At 34.9% G+C, this 18,713-nt stretch overlaps 1 protein-coding gene across 2 annotated transcripts; it reads right to left on the bottom strand.

Annotated features, from left to right (window-relative positions):
• Positions 1–10,079: 10,079 nt before the first annotated feature.
• LOC131076023 (shikimate kinase 3, chloroplastic) lies at positions 10,080–17,399 on the bottom strand. 2 transcript variants are annotated; one of them, XM_058013045.2, is made up of 10 exons: positions 16,454–17,399; positions 15,631–15,677; positions 15,395–15,449; positions 15,169–15,241; positions 14,977–15,064; positions 14,535–14,617; positions 14,263–14,392; positions 12,360–12,438; positions 12,161–12,225; positions 10,080–10,425 (listed from the first exon to the last, which is right to left on the bottom strand). In XM_058013045.2, exons 1-10 carry the CDS (start codon positions 16,692–16,694, stop codon positions 10,321–10,323), a joined length of 966 nt encoding a protein of 321 aa, XP_057869028.2. In that variant the 5' UTR covers positions 16,695–17,399; the 3' UTR covers positions 10,080–10,320. The 2 variants fall into 2 exon arrangements, with proteins under 2 accessions (XP_057869028.2, XP_057869032.2); XM_058013049.2 differs by having other exon boundaries at positions 15,631–15,665.
• Positions 17,400–18,713: the final 1,314 nt, after the last annotated feature.

The raw sequence follows: 18,713 nt of genomic DNA, 5'->3' as shown, positions 1-18,713 counted from the left end.
ACGAAACAACGACAGACTTTCCTTCCTCCACAATGCGGTAAACATCGTTTGATCGAATGTGGTAAAAACAGTGTGTTCTGCAATCATTGTTATACCTTTCTAAGTCAAGCCAGTTTGCCCAGTCATACTCCATACTTATCCAGCTTGCTTGTATTGTTCTCACTATTCTTTTCTCAACCTGTGCCAACCAAAAACAACATCAATTCTATCATTTTGACCTTGTGACATTCATCATAATGCATATGCATCTTTGCCTAGGACATCACTTTAATTATTGATAACACGATGTGTTTACTATACAATAACACACAACACCTTTTATCCCCTGCTTCCTATAAGACACTCATTATCCTGCATTTTTGTCACATGCATCACATCAATTATTGGCATCAATGACAATCCAATGTCAACATATTTCAAGGATAGCTTCATGATTAGGAGATCCTTCTTTTCAAATCATTTTTGTATCTTGCCCCGTTGCAGTTAGCTTCAGGTTTGCAAGTCCTCTTTTTGTATCTTGCCCCAAGAGAAGTTAACCTTGATTTGCAAGTCTGGAGCAGTGAGCTCATTCACTGTAATCTGATATACATAGTGGATATATTTTGTGGGCAAGTGCTCATCGTGGTTTTTCCCTATTTGGGTTTTCCATAGAGAAAATCTTTGTGTTCATGTGTTATGTTTATATTGTTGATTAATTGTTTATGTGTTGCATTAATTTTTGTTCAAGACTAGTTCACCCTCCCTCTCAGTCCTACCTTGGGTTCAATAAAAAAATCATAATTCCCTCTTATTTTATTCCTATTTCAATGATTACTTTGTCTTCCACATGGATGCCCTTACATCAAATACCCATGGTAACAAGAAAATGTTTCTCGTGTCAACTCAGAAACATTTGTAGACCCTTTGCTTGTCTTGGATCCAATTCTCTTCTTTGTCTACTGGTATTTTTCTACTCTTCACTTCTTGGAAACTCATAACATTATTCCCACTCATCCTCACCCCTCTTCTATCACTCATAGCATTCAAAACATCAAATTTGAATTCCCACCAATATAGTCTATCAAATCAAAATAAACACCTGAATTCATACCTTCTTTGTCAACAAAGAAAATGTATCTTCCTCTACCTCTTTGACTATTTGACCTTTTTCCTCTCTTTCCACCTTATCTCCATGAGAATTCATTATTTTAATGTCTTTTGAAAGGTGTATTATTGTTGCAATCAAATTTTGTTCACTCAAAATAGTGTTAGTACTACAATCAAGAAACTCAATTTCCACATTCCCTAACAAGAAATCAAGATCACTAATCATGGGGCTTTCATTTGTACTAAACTCAAACAAAGATTCATCAGAAAACTCTTCCTTTACCTCCACACCATTCCCCTCAAACTCAAATTTATCAAAATTATCTACTATTGCAATACTTTTCTATATCTCTTTGCTTTCATTCACATCAAAGAAACCAATAAAATATAATTTTACCTTACCTTCTACTACAACCTTGATCCCACCTAAAATCAGCTCTTCCCATTTTTTTGTCAATTCTTCAATATCCATCAACAAATTATCTTTCTCAACCTCTTCTTGGTTAGAAAAACAAACAATTTCTTTCTTCATACCATCTATGTTATATACTAAACAAACTCTTGCATTGTTGCATACCTTTTCCATCGCACCCTGTAATGGCTTCAACTTATGTTTCAATCCATCCTTCATCAGTGAGTATGTATTAGCATACCCATTGTGTACTACTCTCATGTAAAATTACCAAGGCCTCCCTAATAAAACATGACAAGAATTCATAGGCATAATATCACATTATTTCATCATAATACTTTCTAATATTAAATTTTACCAAACTTTATTCATTGACCAAAACATTATTTATTCATCTTGCAGCCAAGCTATTTTATACAAATGTGGGTGCTTTCTCCACTCTAGTTGCAATTTAATCACCATCTCTTTGGAAACAATATTATCAGTGCTCCCACCATCTATGATAATATTACATACCTTGGCTTAACACTTGCATCTTGTTCTAAACGGGTTCCTTCTTTGAATTGGTTCATTAAACAAGACTCTCCTGGTGACTAACACTTCTCCATTTTTAGCATCATCTGATTGTGAAGATTGAACTTCCTCATTATCATTCACAACTCTCGTTTTGCCTTCATTTCTTTTTCTTGTGTTTATATGTTGTGGATATTCATATCCTTCTCCACATTTAAAACAAGTTATCTTGCAATTTCCTCTTCCAAACCCTCTACCCGATCTTCCTCTTTGTCTGGAATCTTGTTCACGGGCTAAGAATCATCTTTCCTCTATTTTTTATTGCTACCATGCTCTTCTTTTTTTTATTTTTCAGATTTGAATCGTCATCCCAATATCCATATGATCTTCCTCTTCCTTTTCATCTCGGCCTCTTCCTCTTTACTTGTTCTCAAACCTCTTGTTCAATCTTTCTACAATATTCAAGGCAAACAAGTACGCATCTTTCATGGTATAAACCCTTATCAATGGCAACTCCTCTTGAATACTAGGTTTTAACCCATTGATATAACGGGTTATCTTCTCCATGTTCACTTTTGAATCGCATGTTCTGATTAAAATTCTATGAAATTTCTCTATGTATTCTCTTACATTTCTAGTTTCCTATCTCAAGCTCTGCATTTTTTTTAACAAATCTAACTAATAATCCATAGGAATAAATTGCCTCTTCATCTTTTCTACCATTTTGTCCCATTTGTAAATATTGTCTTTTCCTTTTCTTCCTCTTTTAAGTTGCACCGTTTCCACCAAATAGAGGAATGACCTTTTACCCTGGTCTTTGCAAACCTCACTTTGCCAAGATCTTCCGCTTCCTCGAGCTCAAAATATTCTTCTGTATCGTTTATCTAGTTGATTAACTCCTCTCGATTTACATTCCCATTGAAGGTAGGAACATCAATCTTCGGTCTCTTTCCTATTCTTGTCGATGCCCTTACTAAAAGATCATTCAAATTCATCCAAGGGGTTGTGTTCTATTGGTTAAAGCATTGAGTTCTCATTGTGTAGATCAAAGTTCAAATCCCAAAGGGACATCTAATATGGAATTCAAAGTTGTGACTCTTAGTCTTCCACAATTGGCTTCTAGGTGGTTTCTAATCAGTGGATTCTAATTTGTGACTCTTGGTCTTCCATAAGTTGATTCTAGTGTGGTTGCTCGAAATGAGCTAATGGTGGTTTCTAATAAGTATATTCTAATTTGTGACTCTTGGTCTTCCACAGGTTGATTCTAGTGTGGTTTCTCGAAATGAGCTAGTATTAGTGTCATGGTTGTGGTTGCTCGATATGAGAAAATATTAGTGTCATGTAATGGTCTCAAGTTGATACTCGTATGAGAAAAATATTTGTAAATGATATAGAATATATAAAAAAAAAAGATCATTCAAAGTTGTTGTTGTTGCCTTCTGCTAAACATGTATTTCATCATTTGCATCTTCTATATTTCATCCTCTTCACTTTCAAGTTCTCTCCTACAAGAAACCCCCCTTCTTATATCTTCTTATATGACTTCAACTTGCCTACTCAAGGCTCTAAAATCATCAATACAAACAACATCTAGAGGGTTTTTTCCTCCATTTCTAACTCCACCTCTACCCCATCCACGCAGAGCTCCTCTTGCATACATCTTTCGCAATACCCACAAGCTCTATCCTAGTGCAAGATACTTCCCTTTGGTGAATCTACTTGCACACTCAAAATATTAATACTTTGATACCATTGATGCAATGAGAAAACAAATCTTACCTGCAAATTCAACACACTTAACACAAAACACGAACCAATATGCAAAGGCTCTATGCTTTTGAAACAATAGATTTAAGCTCAAAGAAATAATTTTATTTTCAAATCAATGTCATTGTTATACATATAGTTATTTGGCAATGTTTATAAATACTTTGTCATTTGTATTAATTCACATTGTATCTCTCTATTCTATGACCCAAAACCTCGATTCTCTACCCCTTGGTTGATCTGTCTACATAGGAGCTTCTTTTTCTTTTCTTACTCCCCTCAATACTACCCACACTGTCCTTCCTCTTTTAAAAATGCAAGTGTTTCCTTCTATTCCTTTGCAGCAAACACACATTCCTCTGCTAAAGGTCGTTTGCTAATCTTTGCCCACTCTCACCTATTTGGGCCTATCCCTTCCTCTACGCAGCTCCAATCTTCTTCACTCCCCACGCACCATATTTTTCATTGCACTCTATTGTTAATGTCTACAATGAAGGCTCTTCTTTATGCTTCCTTATTTCTCCCATGTCTCTCCCCTCCACATAAACTTTGTCTCGTCCTGCTTTTGTTGTTGTCTTCAAAAAAAAATTAAACATTGCATTAACAACTCCCACTTTCTTTCTCATTAAATAACAGTTAATAGTCTTTTACTCATTTTATAGGATCTTAATCCTCATGGTGTTTGTTGATGTATATTTCATGACAGCTTACAACACATAATAAAGTATTGAATACTCTAAGAACCTCTCTTGAACAAAATCTCCTCAAATGCTAACTTCATGATCAAACAAGGTGACTCCAAGGTTCCTATAGTCAAGTCTTGACTTGATATGTGGATAGACTTAGTGTATAGATGTGATTGCTAGAAATCCAAGGGGGACTTACGTTTATGAACTACAACAGGAACTTGAACATCAGATGTATCAATCATGTGATGCTTCTTCTCCTATACTAATTCAAACTCGAATGAAAAAAGGACAAAAGGGGAAAGCATTTAGAGAAGCTATGCTAAATCCTAATTTGTAACAATGACAATAATGAATGATGCTTTGATTGACAAATCCTTCATGAAACTACTTTCTACTTAAGTAGAGATCACTCACAACTCCATAGAAAGAGTGTGATCTTCTAAGGTAGTGAAAGATCTTCATATTGTAAACAATACGTTCAAATGCCCAATATTGGTGCAATCCAAATGAAGTATTCATAATTGAACTCAACCACAATAATAATTAGGTTCAGTCTAACCATGCACTACAACTTACAATCAACAAGGCGTAAATGGTATGAACTGAAGGATTCATCAAATATCATCACACTTCTCCATCAATATCAATGAACTTTATCTAAAAATGAGAAAGTAACAAGGAACCATGTAACATGTAAAAGCACAACACATACATCCACCATAAATTCAATGAAAGTATTTCAGTGATTTCAACATAACTTGGCAACAATCAAGTTCTCTCCTCCTACTCTACTCTACTTTTAATTGCTTCTACTATCAACTATTTGCTTGGCTACTAATTATTAACCTTTAATATAAGAATATTGATCTTATATAGAGAGCTCGTTACATTTCAAAAGCTCTGATTGTTTTCTCAAATCAATGGCCAAGATCTAACAATGAAACCCTAATTAGGGTTTAGTGCAACAAAGTCTCCTTTAGCCAATGATAAAATTATAATAAATTGGACCCTTGTCCTTTGATTCCTAACCAATGAGAAAATAGGTTAGGTACATAGAATAATATTTGATGACTCGCCATGTGTCACTTGTTGCTTCCTTGATGAATCAAGTTCAATGCATCTGGACATGTTGAATTGGAACCCCTTAATTGGTTGAATGATGACTGGATGCCACCTTAGCTTACTCCTTGTAGATCATCGCAAGTGTACATGGTTGAGAAATATCTCTTGATACTCAACAGTTACGATTGCCCTTTGATTGATTGTGATGGTGATTGGGATATATCATTTTCCCCAATTGCATTATCTTGATCAAGTCGACCTTCTAACTTTGGTTAACTCTCCTAAAACTATCTTCCTTGATCACATTCACTCTTCCATCTTCTTGTTTGGGAACTTTCCTTTATGATGTTTGATGTAGACTTTTTGATGCCCTTGCTTGATCTTACTCCTTTTTGCTTATGCCTAATAATCATGTGCAAGTTCATCCTCTTGCTTAGGAATCTTCCTTAAGATGAACTTATCCTTGACGATCTTCACTGAGATTACTTCCTTGTTGTACTAGCAATAATTCTTGGATTTCTAGAGGAAATTCAAGATTGTAAAACATCTTCCCATTTCACTACTATCATAATGTTGTAGAGAAATCTCCCATGTGTTGGTTGTATTCTTGAAGTTATAGTGTTTGAGTCCTTCTCTTGATGTCTTGATGTTCATCTTGCACTTTGTTGACTCTTTCATCTACTTCCTTAAAATGTTCTTGACCTTGATTCTTTGCTTCCTTTGCAGTAGTGGGATATCCTTCTCCTTCATTTGGTTGTTTGCCTTGTTCTTTATCAATCCACAAGCTTCCTTCATGTGATTTTTCCTCATGTCACCTTTTCATCCTTGTATTAAACCTGAAAGAGGAAACACTAGGAATCAAGAAACATGTGATAAAATAAATTCCATCCCTACACATTCTTAAGTCATAAATGAAAATAACATCAATCCCCCTCACTAATCCACTAGAAAATCATCTTCTTTCTTGACAAAAAACGATTTAGGCTTTTGATCTTCGATCAACTTCTTTCCTTCTTTCCAAAACTTTGATTTTGCTTTGAAATCCAACTTTAAATGTTTGAAAAATTTGATCGAATTTCAAATTCCCCTTTGTTGGTTGATTGGGAATTGCTTCCTTGGTGTGAATTTGTTTAGGAACTTGAATTTGTTTTAAAATGAATAGCACACTTCCTTTGCTTTTTAAAACGAATAGCGCACTTCCTTTTCTTTATATACCTTGCAACAAGGAGTCGCATCTCTTCCAATCTTAATCGAGCCGGCTTTTTGCCTTAAAAACATTTTTATCATGTAAATAAAATTTGCATTCTTCCTTGTCAAGTCGACATTCTCCTTCAATGTGATTTTGAAATCAAATAATGTGTAGCACTTAAGTTTGAATTATAATTGAAAGGGTGGAAATTTGACTAGGAGAAGGAAGGTTTGTTTTGTTCAAATTCGATCTTAATTACCTCTAAATCGCCCAAAAGAGGAGAGGAAGAACACAACCTAGGAAGAAGGTGCAGAAATTTGAGGTGCACTAGGAAGGTCTTGACTTGAAAACAAATCGCACTTGGAGTGGAAAATCACCATGCACTAGGAAGGTGAAGAATTTTACTTGGAAGGAGGAAGGTTTGATTTCCTTGTCAAAATTTCAACCAAGGCTTGATCTAAAAGTGAGAATGGAAATTCACACTCTATTAAGAAGGTTTTGTTATTCATGCCTCAAAATTTTACTTTCATTCCTCATTCAACTAAGAGCAAGGGTGGAAATTCGCCATGTAGGAGGAAGGAGTGGAAAATCGACTTGTAGGAGGAAGATTTGACTTCTTTGTTCCATTTTTTACTTGTATTGCTCATCTTTGCTTGAAGAGTGGAAATTCGACCTCTAGGAGGAAGGAGTGGAAAAACACAAGGAAGGAGGAAGATTTTGATTTCCATGTTTTTTTTCCCCTTCCTAGTTCCATTTTACTAGCAAAATTTGCCTAGTGTGAAAATCTGACCTCTACAAGGAAGATATCTCCTTTACTTCCCTTCACCTCACTTCGCTTCTTCGTAATTCACTCTGCTTGCAAAGGGTGGAAAATTGACTAACACAAGGGGTGGAAATTTGCACCCCACAAGGAAGATTTCTACCTTCACCAAATTTTGCCTTGAAAATTTCCTCTCAAAGTGGAAAATCAATCTCCACTAGGAAGATTTCATTTCCTTCATAATTTGCACTCAATTTCCAAGAGTGGAAGTTTGACATGTAGAAGGAAGATTTCCAATTTTATTTCCAATAAAACTCCATCTCTTAACACTAGGTCTCATCTACCCTCCAAATGGTGGAAAAATGCCCCTACGAAGGAAATTCCAATTTTCACTCTCGACCGTTTTCCTGCAACCTGACAAAATTTGACAGCTTTATAACATTGATAATATTGACAACATTCGACAAAATGATCAATAATTCTTTTGATGCTTCTAGATTCGACTGTGTGCACACAAAAATTTAACATCCAAAAACATCAAAAGAATTACTGCATGAATTGTGGAAATCTGATAGCATTAAAATGATCAATATTACACATTCGCCTCAATCTCGGACCAACACAACCAACCTCTTTCCATAAGAAAAGATTAACTAGGACCAAGCTAATAGACAACTAATCCTAAAACAAAGCAAAAAGTGAGTCTCTCCATTTGCAATAGAATGATGTGTGAAAACGTCACAATAGTGCCCAGTATGAAATTCAACGCCACCCTAACAGACACATCAAATAGCTGTTACAAACTTAAGAAACAAAGTAATCCTCTCCTTTAAAAAGAAATAAACAATTTCACTGTCAAAACAGTCCAGATTTTGATCCATTTAAAATATTCCTTCCACCGTTACAAAATGAGTGCACACAATTTAATGTTTAATGTGTAATGCTCCACAAAAGTCACGATTGGCTCTTATTTTATTCCTATTTCAATGGTTACCCCTCCTCCACGTGGATGCCCCTGCATCAACATTATTTCAATAAATAGAAGAAATAAATCTCACATATGTGAGATGCTAATAGAGACATTTGCTTTTCACCAATGGTAGCAAAAGGGATGAATATCCTTTCTCCACCCACTTCCACTTTTCAACTATTAATAGTATTGATCCTGCTAAGTCAAAAATACATCTTCCATGGCGATCAAAATACACATCCTTCAGGTTCCAAAAAACAAATGAATTCTCCAAACATTAGATTGGCAAGGTTGATTTTGCAGTGAGTGGCTTTATACCAATTTACCGTCTGTTTATTTTTAATATATATGTTTTGTTTCTATCAAACCATGGGTATACATTTATAAGCTAAAAAACTTGGTTTTTGTGATCTCTAAACAACTTAACCTCAAGCCTTAAGGACTTATGATTTATAATGTTCTAAAGTTGGTTGCTTTTGCTTCAGACTGCCACAGGCCTACCTCGGGTCTGGCTTTATAAATGCTTTATTCACTGATAGGCCTTCAAATAGTTTGTAAACATCGACAAGTTTTATCCAAAATTAATTTAGAGAACTGTAAGAATAATATATCACTTACAAAAGAAAACATGTATACTGTTGACAGTCAATGCTATGCTTGTAGAGACTACAAGAACTTAAAACCAATATTTCTCTTCATTTTGCATCGTGGAGGTTATTCGAGGTGATATCACTTAAGTCGAAAACTATGAACTTAATCCAAATATTTGATAAAACTATTTATATGATTGAATTTTTATTTTGGCATCCTTGTTAAGTATCATGATCAAGTAGATTCTCATCTGTCTACACTCGTATCATTAATTGACATGAAATTAAAATTGCAGACTTCCTTGTCAAAAATAATTGTGCAGGATCGTGTAAATGCACTTCGAGCCTTGTGGATGAACCTGCACAACAATGTCCATGCAGCACACAGAATGCATCTCCATCTGATTAGACAGTTTTTTACCATTTATTAATTAAATTGAAAATCACAAGACGGTTGTTTTGTGATTTTCAATTTATTTAATAAATGACAGAAAACTGTCTAATCAGGTGCATTCTGTGTGTTGCATAGACACTGTCAACCTACACCTTTCACATGGAAATCTTATATCTGTGAATGTTATCGTAGTTTGTCACAAATATTTGCCATTGATCTATTTAGTTGCAAATTATCTTATTCAGAATCCTTAATACCTTAATATCTTTTTCCAGTCAAAAACATTTTTGGTAGCGTTGTTGGGTATTCTTATATCATGGTTATAAACTTTACTCGTTTATAGATAAGTCTTTTGTCATATTGTATTTATAAAATTTCATAGGCAAGCTCCCTTTAACAGTTTGTGCTTATTTCTTGTAAGCAAGATTGCCTTTTTTATTTAAACCTATCCGTCCATATACCATGGTACTTGCAAACCATGTTGTCTATCAAAACATTACCTGCATTATTACTGATTTTACATTTTCTTAAAATACAAAGATATATTGGCTTTTGGCGGGAAGTACTTTTTTAAGAAGTACACCAATACAGCCGTGTCCAAAAATGGGCCTTCATTGACAACTGTATGTGACCAGAAAACCAAACTCTAAAAAGAAAGTTCCGAAAATAATTATCAAACTTCACCTTAATAATATATACAAAGGAATATAGAATCCAAAGAATAGGGCAAACATGGTCCACATCCACCATGTATTTTTTGAGATAAGTGGATGCCCATGTGAGCTACATATAAAGGGGCTTAAGAAAAAAAGAATTGAAGCCATTCACTTATCTTGGGCAAGGAAGACTTCCAAAAATACAATTGATTTATTGGAGTACATCACAAAACTACAATTTTCTCATGTACTTGTAACTGTTGGATTGAGCATTAGCTACTCCATTCATATGCAGCTTATTTCTGCATCTCAGGAAAATTCCGATCTCCTTAAGAACCTGCAAAACCAAAACAAAAAATTGACTTTCTAAGTAAAATTTACTACCAAAAACCATGTTGTCAAATAAGAAAGCTGGAGCTTGCGTATCATCAAATGAAATCTCTCTATAAGAAAATTTGACTGCAGAACAAAAGTATCAAGACAATCTAATTTTCCACACAAAGGCATAAAATTCAATCTAAGCACATTACCTAGGGAATTTGATAGATACAATAATAATGTGAAAAAACAGGCAAGCATGTCCATTCTTTTCAGGCAAGATTTTAATTGGGAACTAGATATTTTGAAAGTACTAAAAAAAAAAAAATCTCTACATATATTTCATTAATAACACAATAAATAAAAAATTTCAAGATCAGGTGCTGCCCAAATTGACCAAAAAGAACCAGTGCACCTTATAAAGTGGTTTTGAGATTCTTTTTTATGGAAAGCAACAATATAAAGTCATTTAACAAAGAGTGGATAATAGCATTGACATTCAGCTTTGCCAATAGCAATCTTAGATTTTTTTATTCAAGTACATAGAACTGCAAAGAGCTTCAAGGCATCACTACTGCATCCTATTTGATAGGATTAAATGCTTGTTTCAGAAACATGTAGTGAATGCTAAGAATCGCCTTTTACATCTCTGAAACATTATTACCCACGTACTACTATTGTCTTCTATAAAACAACAAAGAAAAAAGGACATGACCAAAGTTTTGAAAAGCAAAAGAAACAAAAGGGCATATAAGCTGTAGGTTTTCAGTAATAGTTAACATGTGCGATTTCGAGATTCCAAAAGGCTTATATAGTTAGATACTAAATTGCATATAAGAAATAAACTAACGTATTCAGAAATTGTAAAATAACAAATTAAACAACATTAAAATGTAAAATAACAAATTAAACAAGATGGATAATCTCCTCCTCAAGTGAGGAGATTTATAACAGTTTTAAGGATTTTTGCAAGTTGGTTAGAAAGACTGGGAGACTGGATGACTGTCTGCTAGAGATTAACAGACCATTCGGAAAAGTCAGATTGCATAGGAAAGGTAATTTACTTGCCAAAGTGAGTTCTACAGTCAATTGACCTGAAGAAAATGACCACTATCCAATATAACCTAAAATTAAAAATGGCCAGATTGATTCATCTGTGCAATGTTGAATAGGAATAAATGAGGTTAAAAACAAAACGTTGAAATGTAAAAATCATATTGATCTTAACTTGGAAGTTCTTGAATGGAACTCCCCCAACACTTTATGATGGGGCCGGGTGGGGTTCCATTCAAGATCTTCCAAGTTAAGATCAGGGTGATATTTACATTTTAGCCTCATTTATTCCTATCCAACATTGCACAGATGAATCAATCTGGCCATTTTTAATTTTAGGTTATAATGGATAGTGGTCATCGTCTTCAGGTCAATTGACTGCAGAACTCACTTTGGCAATTAAATTACCTTTCCTCTGCAAACTGACTTTTCCAAATGGTCTGTTAATCTCTAGCAGTAGCAAGCAGTGATGTTGATTGTATCCAACAGAATAATACAACTGCATTTATTTATACATTAATTACTTCACCCAAAAACAACTATATGTCCATCTAATAAAGAACGCAACAGGGGCCTCTGCCCTTCCAATAATAAAATGCACAAATGATAACCTCAATTACTTTGCATTGTTGCAATCCAACATAGGTGTTTTCAAGCATAAGCTGACACATTAGTCAGAAATTCTGAAATAAAAAGCATACCTCAATTGTAATAGTTGTGGGAGTAAGATCAGAGACATCAATAGAACCAAGTTCTGCTGCAATTTCTGCAATCAAAAAAAACAATTCACTTACTTTAAACAGTCTTCATCTTGGAGGGCCAATGTGAATTTTAGTACTTAAAATAAATATATTATTTTAAATTATGTAACAAAAAAACTTAGAAGGCATGGGAATATACTTTGTAGTGATACTTTTGCATTAGAATTGCCATATGCTTCACCTCGTTTCTCAATAAGTTCAGTGAGTTTTGCGAAAGCCTGCAATAAACCATTGAGACATGAACATCATGGGTAAATTCTTAACACTACATGTTTCTTGCAATTGCAAATAGATGGTTACTGTACATCAAATCGGTGGGACTGCCATACAGCAAAATGATCACAACAAAAAAAGATTTAACCCAAGAATTACTATTAAGCTCTGAGGATGACACACTTATTGTTTTACTGCTCAAGTAACAGATAAGGTGAAAACATGAGATCAAATGATCTTGACAAAAAGATCCGTAGTTGAAAAACACAGACTCGACAATAACTCAGCTGACCCAAAAAAATAAAAAACTTGGACTTGGCAATAACCCAGAGGAAAACTTGACAATTTCCAATCATTACAAAGCACATTGATTTGTAAAAATATTCTTCAAAAACATGCATAAGATAAATTTGCATGCTTCAAAACAATCTACTTCAAGCTTTGCAAGAGTTCCTGTTCAAATAAAAAATCAATGAAAATCTTCTTTTAGAACAAGTTCTTAGTTGGACTGCATTTTTTTATTGAACAATTCCAAATCTGTATCACTCTCCCCAAAACCTTCGTTTTGCCTCCTTTATCCTCTTAATGGAAAACAACAGGGAGGTTTGGAAACCTGACAAGTTTTTGAACGCCAGCTGTGATTTTATTTAGTGAATGGTATTATCTTCATTGCTTTTGTGGTTCGCCTGATAAATTGTATCAATTTGGAGGATATAGACTTTGGAGGAAAGGATCTGACGGATCTTATTCATTAAACTGTTTCACTTCATTTTTATTGTCTCACTATTTCTGGTAAAATGGGCTTAAGTCAACTGTTTTTTATAAGTTGTTGCATGAAAAAACACAAAAAACAAAACTTATATTTTCCTTCTTGAATAAAGAGACAAAATTCATGAGAAATGATACCACGGTTTTGCTTAGATTTTTGAGCTGAACAAGTTTTCATTCTGAAATTGAACGTTTTAGCCAAGTCATAGGCAAGTTTTTGAGAAAAACTCAGAGCTGAGTTATCATGTGAGTTACTTGCAAATTTCACAAGCTTTTCATCTATGGTCCAAGATCAACAAGCATGGGGATCAAAATCTGTGCATATTTAAAAAAGGATCTCCCGTGTTTGTTGCCTTAAACAAACTCGGGAGCTATAAACAAACTTTGTAGAGTAAATAAATACACTTACTCAAAATATATTCACAATAAAAATTTAACAGGTTCTTCGGTTAGGAGTAGTGGTTTAGTACCATTATATATCTTTATTTATCACCAGTTTAAAATGGTCCTTAGTGTGATATAACATTTTTATTTGTATAGAAAAGAAATAAAAAATTAACAGGTTCCTTTGCAAGGGTAGTAATTTAGCACCCATTTTTTATCTTAAATTACTTCGAGTTTGAAATGGCCAGTAGCGTGAGATAATGTGTTTGTATTTCCTAGGGCACTGCTGCGATTGAAATCCATAAATACAGCAACTTTTGGCCCTTCTACCTTTGGCCAATTATGCAAGCATACAAAAATTTATAAACTTATTCAGTTTATCTAGATATAGCATATTTAGGAGGCTTGGCACTAAAAGAATAATAGAAGTATGTTAAAAGGACAAGTACTTTGCACCTTCATTCCCATAATAAATAGGTTTGGTGGCACATGAATTTTTCAATAGAGCTTAAATGAATGAAGGTGCCTGTGCATCACAATGAAGGGCCACTATCTATATCGATAAAGAGAAAAGTAAGAGAAAATGATACCTAGGATAAAAATAACAAAGAAAACACGTAGATTCCATAATATCCAGGGAATGAGCACTCCAAAATATATAGGGAAGAAAAACAAACCTGAGTATATGGATCCACTGAACCTTGTCCTAGAAGGGGTCGTGATTCAGTCCCAACTGCCACTACTCGTTTGGCCAGAGCCTCCAAGGGCACATCCAGCCAAACAGTGACTCCTTGATTCAAATAGCTCCTGTACATTTACAACACAAACAAGAACTGAGGCACTTACTAGCTTGGAAAACTAATTATTGATAAAAAAAAATGGATTTATGGACTAGATGAGAATATGAAGAGCAGTTCCCTGTACTTTTTGCAGATCTCTAAATTCTTACCAATTTTCAGGTCGAACTACAGCACCACCTCCAGTGGCAACGACCAGACGATGCATTGTAGATAACTCGCTCAAAACTTTGCTCTAGATATAGACATGTCACCAACTAGATTTGTGAGTACAATTGTCACCATCAAACACAAGTTGGTGCAAGACTTCTGCAATTGTAAAGCAGGAGGACTTGAAAATGCATTGTCTAAATAATGACTAATTGAAACATCTATGATTGAACCTGTACTTACCATATTTGTTCAATATAATGACCCTATATATTTGACAACATGAAAAAAAATTATCCCATGCAAGCACATAGAGGAACTTCACTGCAAATGACCAGTGGGGGAATAAAAAAAGGATCCAAGAAAGAGAAATCTTTGGGGTTCCCCTCTTTGAATTGTATGGAATTATGTTATTGCATATTTAAAAAGTGAAATCATCATTACCTCGGCATCCCTGAAGAATTCTTCATTCTTCTCTTTAAAAATTTGTGCTACAGGTGTTCCACCTGCAGCTTCCTCAATCAGGCGATCACTGCAAATGCAAAATGCTATTAGCACCATAAATCTTTGGTATACAATAATAACTATTCAATGCAATCAATTTTGAAATTTCAGTGCAGTTTTCCTGAATCAAACCTGTCAAAGAAATAATATCCCAAAGCTTCAGACAAAATTTTTCCCACAGTGGTTTTTCCACTACCCATCATCCCTGTCAAACAGATCACTTTTAATAAGCTTACAGTGTTTTATATAACATACCGCACAAAATATTACACTGATCTTAGTTATAATCGCTTCTCTTCAAAATGTACCTATACTGAAAAATACAATTGGATTCACTTTGACATGTTCTAATACTTACCAACAAGAAATATGCTCTTCCCATCCATGCCAAAAGAAATCTCTTCTGCTTTTTTCTGCACGAAACTTAATTGATTAAGCAAACGGCACCACTTGCAAACAAGTTACCAACCAAAGCAGTATACAAAATGATGCTAAGATATTTTCAACCAATGATTGACGTTCAAGATAAGGCTTTGTTCCATGATCTTTGGATGATTGACAGAAAAGGATGAAAAATAGAATTTGAAGCATTACCTTCAGATCTAATGCCTCCTCGTTACTGCATGTGTCTGTTTCAGAAACTGTTACATATTAAAAGAAAGGCCTGTTAAAAAAAGGCAAACATAACAGTCTAATTTGAACACAGAAAGGTGGTTATCCCAAACAGAAAATTGTACAATTTCAATCTCCAAAGATTATTTCTCACTGACAAAACGATTGGACGCAAAATAGTGTGTGGACTAAAAAACAATCTAGTAGCATGTATTGGAAGTAAACCTTAAAATCCAAAAGAACCTGGTATTTGGTAAGAATAAGCACCAGATCCATCCCCTTATCCCATAACCAGGGCTCATACAATTAGGAGGACATCCTTGGCTCATTCTATATAACCAGAGATATTGAGGGTTTGAGAGATAAACACATATTTGGGAGGTTACCCCCCAAATAAATACATGACCAAACTAGCCTTATATGATAGGGAAAAGATCTACAATCAGGTCTGTAATACAAAAAAAATGACAAAAAGAAATTTTCTTCAATTGCATTACAATTTCGGGCACACTGGGGAATAAGCATTTCATTTAACTAAGAAAATATTCGCCTGAAGGCTACCCAAATCCCAATATTAATACGGATGGCACTTTAATTCTGATATCTTTCATCATATTGGACTTAGATGTGAAAGAGAGGAGAAATCTTCTAAGCACCCCACTTCAACATAGTAGCTTTTCGAACTGTTTACCACTATTGTAAACATATTTTAGCCAACGGCAGATTAAGGATCCATTTATCCAAGACGGAAAGACGAGAAAAGAATTAAAAAGCCCAATGTTCAGATACACACTCTCTGACTTACCAGTGCATCCCCCATTGTAAGAAGAACAAAAGATTGAAAATGTGTGCAATCTCGATTGATGTGAAGGTCTCCTGAACTTCAATGGCCGAACAGAACATGCGAGGGTCTGTTGCTGCTGATATTTCCAAGTGCCGGTAGGCCACACAGATCCTTTCGAAATCCTCCCAGGATTCTGCAACCCTGAATTGCAACATGGTTGTAGATTTCTTGTACTACAGGACTCCAATCTCAATACATCCATGGATGCTCTGTCACTGCAATTGATCGAATTCAGAAAAGCTTAAGAAAATGCCAAAACTGTATCTACCCTCTTCCTGCAATTGGATGTTTTGGATCGCTCAAGAATCCAATACCCACAACTCGAACTGCACTTGAGTTTCTCTGAAAAAATCATAAAAATAAGAGCCCAATTAAAAGAGTTGAAGCAACAGATAGCATCTGCACTGCAACTGATTTTCAGGGCTCCCCAATGACAATTAGATATAGTGTAAGCCAGTCCCGGTGGGCACGTGGGAAAAGGATGGCCCTGAATGCACGAAAGATACCGGAAACTACTTTCTTGAGATCTAGTCAATAGAGTAGTAGTTGCACCTATTTTTCCCTTTGGAATGGAAATTGTACTTCAATATCTTGTATTAGGTTGACATGAACTGTAGGCAGGTTAGGTAGGGATTAATAAAAAAAAGTTAGGGCAAACCCTGACATTAGATGATGAAATCATACTGGACGCGAGGGAGAAAATTATGATTACACTCCAGCAAATGGCAGCTGGGCTTTGGTCAAAAATGGTGGGCTTTGAATGCACCTGCCCCACGAAGGTCCAGATGCCCATAAGACTCGGTAAGGGATGCGACCAGAACTTACCCTTCAAAATACACTGCTAAAGCTTGTGAGTAAAGGAGTAGGTGGGAAACCCATCAAAACTAAAAGTAAACGAAAGGAAGGTCACATGAGAGCGATTCATTGCCGCCACGATTTATTTTATCTTGTTTAATTTAATAAGCTGAAGCTTAGGACAATGAACATGACTGCACTCACATCAGATAACAGTCATTAGAGACAAAAAGATTGATTCTTTAATAAGGAAATGACTCAGACCTTATCCAACTGGAACGATTCGGTCTCCTAGATTTTTTAATTTCCTTGGAAAACAAGGACCATAGAATAGGATTATATAGGGTTTCTCAGCCCTTTCACTAATTTCAAAACAAAATATCCTGCTACTGTTCAAATTCATTCATGTTGCGCCGCGTCCCAAACAAATGCTTTGGCGGTAATTTTCCTAGCTAAGATCTCGCTTTCCAATTAAATCGTCTGTCAACTTTGCTAATCTTTCTCATTAAAATTTTGCTTGGCTCACCAAACACCCACCGAATATATTGTAATGGATAAGCTGATTCGGACAAATAAGTCCAAACGATGGACTAAATTTGACGGTCGACCCTGTTGGTAAACCTAGTTTATAAGAATTATTTTATTTCATAAATGTGAAAATATATTTTTGTCAATGAGCTTTTGGTTTAAAGTTGAAAGGTTCTTAATGAGCCCACCAAGGATCAAGTCTTGTTGAGTGCATGGCTCTAACATGTAAAAGGGATGAGGTTGGAATCGTGTCCGAGATGAATTTCGCAGAATGGATACCCCTCAGTTTTTGGCTCTTAGCCAAAAAGGGTCTCATGCTCTAGTCTTGTTGAGTGCATGGCTTCGATGTTGTGAAAGGGATGAGGCTGAGATCATGCCCCAGATGAATTTGGCAGAATGGATACCTCTTAGTCCTTGGCTCCTAGCCAAAGAGATTCTCATGCTCCAGTTTTGCTAAGTGCATGGTTCCGACATTGTAAAAGGGATGAGGTCAGAATTGTGCCCCAAGCAAATTTGGTGGAATGGATATCCCTCAGTCCTTGGCTCTTAGCCAAAGAGTTTCTTGGGCTCCCATATAAGAGCAAAAACAAATTTGTGGATGGCCTCCATCAATATATATAAGGTCATAAAAATATTAGGAGACAGATTAGGAATATAAATGTAATATTAAATTATTATAGAAATAGAAATATCAAAACATTTGACTATCAATTGTTTTGCTAAGAGGTCTAGTTTTTATTTTGAGTGGGAAATTTTGAAATAATGGTATTTATTTATTTAAGCTATTATAGGAATATAAATGTAATATTAAATTATTATAGAAATATAAATATAATATTAATATTTATATTTTCGTAAGAGATATTAGTTTTCCACAATATATAGTAATGTTAGTGTA

Source organism: Cryptomeria japonica, chromosome 10, assembly GCF_030272615.1.
Source record: "Cryptomeria japonica chromosome 10, Sugi_1.0, whole genome shotgun sequence".
Lineage (NCBI taxonomy): Eukaryota > Viridiplantae > Streptophyta > Pinopsida > Cupressales > Cupressaceae > Cryptomeria > Cryptomeria japonica.
Note: the sequence above shows the minus strand (reverse complement) of the source record. Positions and strands in the feature narration are given on the sequence as shown.